The 4893-nt window shown below is 38.9% G+C and overlaps 1 protein-coding gene across 1 annotated transcript; it reads left to right on the forward strand.

Moving 5' to 3' along the window:
* The first annotated feature begins 2513 nt into the window (after nucleotides 1–2513).
* LOC137735997 (uncharacterized) lies at nucleotides 2514–4651 on the forward strand. Its single transcript, XM_088683509.1, has 2 exons — nucleotides 2514–4293; nucleotides 4408–4651. Exon 1 carries the CDS (start codon nucleotides 3433–3435, stop codon nucleotides 4015–4017), a length of 585 nt encoding a protein of 194 aa, XP_088539635.1. The 5' UTR covers nucleotides 2514–3432; the 3' UTR covers nucleotides 4018–4293; nucleotides 4408–4651.
* Nucleotides 4652–4893: the final 242 nt, after the last annotated feature.

The raw sequence follows: 4893 nt of genomic DNA on the forward strand, positions 1-4893 counted from the left end.
ACCAAGGTTGTGAACGAATCCTCCCTGTTGGTGACTGCCCGCCTTAGGAAGTTTTGAACCGTGGCAGGGATCTAACCCGCTTTCCGTAGGGGGGTATGTGAGTTAAAACACATTTTCTTAATAAAACTTGACATATATGTTAGACAAAGTTTTTTAGGATAACTTGCCGTAGCTAAGTCACAATTACACTAGCTCTCGGGCTGGCATGGAGTGCACGCTATTATTACAGACTGGCCCGAAATGCACCTCGTAGCTATGCGAGTTCATACAAAAGAGAGGGTCTTCTTAGTAGTAGCATTTCAGCTTGGAGATATTCCAGCGTTTCTGTATGGGTGAATCGTCTAGAGTAGCAAGGTTATAGGTTCCTTTGCCTCTCACTCCGACAATTTGGTAAGGATCTTCACAATTCGCACTTAACTTTCCTTCGCCTGGGATTTGTGTGTTTTGAAACACTTCTCGTAGGACCAGGTCTCCAACTTGGAACCTTCAGGGTTTGACTCCCTTGTTATGGTACGATTGTACTTAATGTTGATAGGCGGGTCTAAGCCATTTCTCTTCGCTCATCAAGAAAATGTTGGAAATGTTCCCTAAAACCAATTATATGATAATACTTTACGGACATTTCACATGTTAAACTAATCTAGTTTAATATAAAGGGCAACGATTATTGTTTTAAGCCGTCTCATATAAATGTTATATGCTTAAACGATAAGTTAAGGAATATGTAATTGGGAGAATGTGATCTAAAGAAGTTAGATTCATAAGACCATTATCTTTTGTATACATATCCTAAACGTTCCTGATCATAGGATTGCCAATTGGGCATTGACAACCTGTTAAGATCAGTACGTGCTATGTCTTCTCTTAGGGAGAGTGACTGGTCTCGAGTCCTTGGTGTGACTAACACCAATACAAGCATGTAGGTGCTCAATAGAGAATGAGTCCACTGAACACGATCAACAAGGAGTTCTCATATTCATGTCACATGAGAACTCATGGTTAGGATAATGCAAAGTAGTCATTTGACCTGAGGCATCATAATTGTCTTATGGTTAGGTCCTTGATCTATGACTATGTCAAAGTCACTCCATCAAAGGGTGTCCATGACATAGTTGGGGTTAAGCCACTTAGCCATGGAGGCAGGTGAATGTGCAACAAGGGATCTCTACCCTTCAAACCGTTTAAGGGAGAATACTCTATGATATGATTAAGAATCTTTGGCTAGAGTATGAAGGAGAGTTAGGAAGTCATTCCAAATCACATACAAGGTAATCATATAAGTAAGAGAATCACATTGGATAATACACATGAATAAACTATCAAACCAAACAATGTGGTCAATAGTATTGTATTAGAGAAAGACCATATTGCATTGTAATCCTAAACTGAATAGGTTCTCCACCTCTTCTGATTAGCTTGTGTAGCCATGACATATTGCTAGGTATCACTCATGGTTTGTGGAAGCCCTAAAAGTGTATAATCACTAAAGGGAGAATTGAAAGTAAGTTTCAATTCACAATCGATTTGAAGAGTTCTAATTGCCCACTGCCTCACTAAAGGGAACCTAATGGATCGTACACCAAGTAAGGTAGAGATTGAAGAAACAACGGAGACGAGTAAGGATAGTTAAAGGGTTTAATTATTTATGGCTAGGATTAATTAATATGTTAATTAATCAAACGAATATGTTCATTATAGGCCTCGGGTTAGTTTCGGGCCACAAGGCCCAATGAGATTTGAATGTCAAGCCTATTAACTCAAGTAGTATGATAACTTGAAACACAAAGGGCCTCAAAGCCCAAAGAACCCAATATGGCCGGGCATAAGAGTGAGGGGTAGTAAACTTGGCTTAATTGCAAGTTTGCCACTCTATTATGAGGTGGTATAAAGGCAACTTTATAGTCATTTCATCCTTAGGGTTTCTTTTGGAGAAAAAGATGAGAACACAAGCTCTCTCTCTCTAGGAGGCCGGCCACCTTGGAAAAATTACTAGCATCTATTTCATCCAAGGTCACTCATCTCTTCATTAATGCTCTCCTTGGTGTGGAAACTTAGAGGTTCTTTATTTTGGGAACTTGGAGAATCCATTCTACCATCCTCCTCCAAGAAATCCATGGAGCTAAGAAGAAAGGACTGAAGGCCCTCTCTCTTGGGTGATTAGCCTTTACTTATGCAAAGAGAAATCAACAAAAGTATAAGATTTCTCAACTCACTTTGTTTTGAGTTGAGTCTTGGTTCACCATAACTACTTGGCTTTGAATTTCATAGGTTAAGTTTTGTTTTTGAGTGCATACAAGCATGATTCCACCTTTTAATTGTTAATAGCATGCATAGATATTGCTCAAATGAACTTGCTTTCACAAATATTTCCTTCATAAAACCCAATGCCCTTTTAATGATATAAGCATTTTCCATCTTAGTTCTCTCAATGGTTGGCATTTTTCGTTGGATGAGGATTATAGCCTTGGTTTTGAAAGGTAGTGAGAAAGGCGTTTCACATGTGGCATTTCGATTGTAAGGGACCCTAAACCTACAAATGATGCTTTTCCATACAAAGGCTTTTATGGCCACTTTGGTGATAAGAGAAAGTGGCTCCGCCTCAATCCACTTAGTGAAGTAATCCGTTGCGATCACTAGATATTATTTGTTGCCTTTGGCTCATTTGAAAGGTCCAATGAGATCGAGTCCCCATTGCATGAAATGCCATGTGCTAGCCATCAGATTCATCTCTTCCGCTAATTGGTGAGTCATGGGAGAAAATCTTTGGCACTTCCCACATCTCAAGGTGCAGCCCCTAGAGTCCCTGACCATCGAAGGCCAGTAATACCCAGCTAAGTGGGCTTTCTGTGCTAGTTTTTGTCCGTCAGAGTGATTGCCACAAACTCCAAAGTGGATATCCACCAGGATGTTCAGTCCTTACTCTAGAGTGACGCAGAGCAGGTGTGGGCTTGAATAAGAGTGGTGATATAGTTTATCCAAGAAGACAACGTATTGGGATGCCTTCTGGATGACTTTTCTTGCCAGTTCGCGGTCCTCTGGGAGGGTGCCGTGCCTTCGAATATTGTTATTTCTAATTACCTGTTTATCTATTGTTTTCTATTTCTTGTCTAATTAGTGTTTTTACTGCTCCTAATCATATTTGTGTTTCTCGTACAATGTTGTTGTGAGATCATGCATCTCATGTTCTTTTAAATTTTTTCTTGATTTTATATGCATAGGTGATGAAAACTTATTGAATGTCAACATTCTTTCCCAAAGAAAGAACAGAATGTATGAATTGTTGAAGTTTTGATCAGTGTATAACATCATATTGATCAGGGCATATACTTGTCCAAAGACTTGATATAATTGCATGAAAAGATCCTGTAATGGTGGGTGTACAATAAAGAATGAATGGATGCTTATAGTTTTACCTAAAGGTATGATATACGCATGCGTTTGAACGATTTTAATGTTTACATGTCTTCTTCAGTGAATACCTTGGCTATGAACCTGTCCTCCATTGAACATTTGAATGGAGGGAATTTCAAGAAATGGAAGCAAGACATTGAGATCGTGCTGGGACTGATGGATCTCGATTTGGCTTTGAGAGAGGATGAGCCAACACCATTGGATGAAAACTCAATTGCTGATCAAAGGCTTGAGAAATGGGAGAAAGCCAACAGAATGTCCTTGATGGTGATGAAAACAATGGGTGAGACAGTCAGGGTTGAAATCACAGCCAGTGACAAAGCAAAAGACTTTCTGGATGCAGTGAGAGCCAAGTTCAGAGAGTTCAAGAAGGCAGAAATGGGTGATTTGATGACTACACTCACCACTATCAAACTTGATGAGAATAAGAGTGTGAGGGAGCATATTCTCAAGCTGGAGGAGACTGTTACAAAGCTGAAAGATCTGGAAGTTCCAGTTAATGATGCCTTCACTGTTCGCATGGCGCTCAATTCTCTGCCCCCAAAATTTGATCAGTTGAAGACATCTACAACACACATAAGGAAAAGTGGACACTCGATGAGTTGATCTCCATTTGTGCTCAAGAGGAAGCAAGAATCAGGAGGAATAAGATTTATGGCTTCGTAAACTTGGTGCATGCTGACAAGGGAAAAAGTGCTGCATATTATCCTAGTAAGGTCTTTAAGCCTGACCCTAATTATACTACTGTTGCCATGTATGCCACCTCCTCAAGGGGACCTGTGACACATAAGGACATGGACAATATTAAGTGCTATCTTTGCAAGAAACTTGGTCACATGAAGAGGGACTCTGAGAAAAGAAAGATTTGGAAAAATAAGAAAGGTAAAACTTTTGTAAAAATTTTAGTTTTGTTTTGAAACTAATCTTATTGAAATCCCTCTAAATTCTTGGTGGTTTGACATTGGTTGTTCGGTTCATATTACCAATTCATTGCAGGGGTTTACAAGAAGAAATACTACAAGAAGTGAAGATTTTCAAGTTTATGTGGGCAATGGGAATAAAGTTGAAATGGAAGCAGTAGGTGACCTCAAACTTAGGCTTTCTAGTGGTTTTATTTTGGAATTATGTAATGTTCTTTATGTACCTTCTATAAGAAGGAGTTTAATTTCTTCTTCTCAACTTGTGAAATTTGGCTTTGCTTTTGTTGGTGACAATGAAAATCTTAAAATTTTCTTGAAAAATAAACCATCAAATGTGCTTGGAATTTGTCTCTTAATGAGTGATCTTTGGCAAGTGTTTTGTACTATTTTAAATGAGATGGATTGTATGAATGTCACGGCTTCAATGCCAAGAAAGAGATTGTTTTTAAATGAAAGTTCTTCTATGCTTTGGCGTAGAAGACTTGGCCATATTTCTAGGGCTAGCATGGACCGTCTGGTTAAAGATGAAATTTTGCCAAAATTGAATTTCAATGACTTAGTG

The sequence above is a fragment of the Pyrus communis genome, chromosome 13, assembly GCF_041283825.1.
Source record: "Pyrus communis isolate YQ-2024b chromosome 13, ASM4128382v1, whole genome shotgun sequence".
Classification (NCBI taxonomy): domain Eukaryota; kingdom Viridiplantae; phylum Streptophyta; class Magnoliopsida; order Rosales; family Rosaceae; genus Pyrus; species Pyrus communis.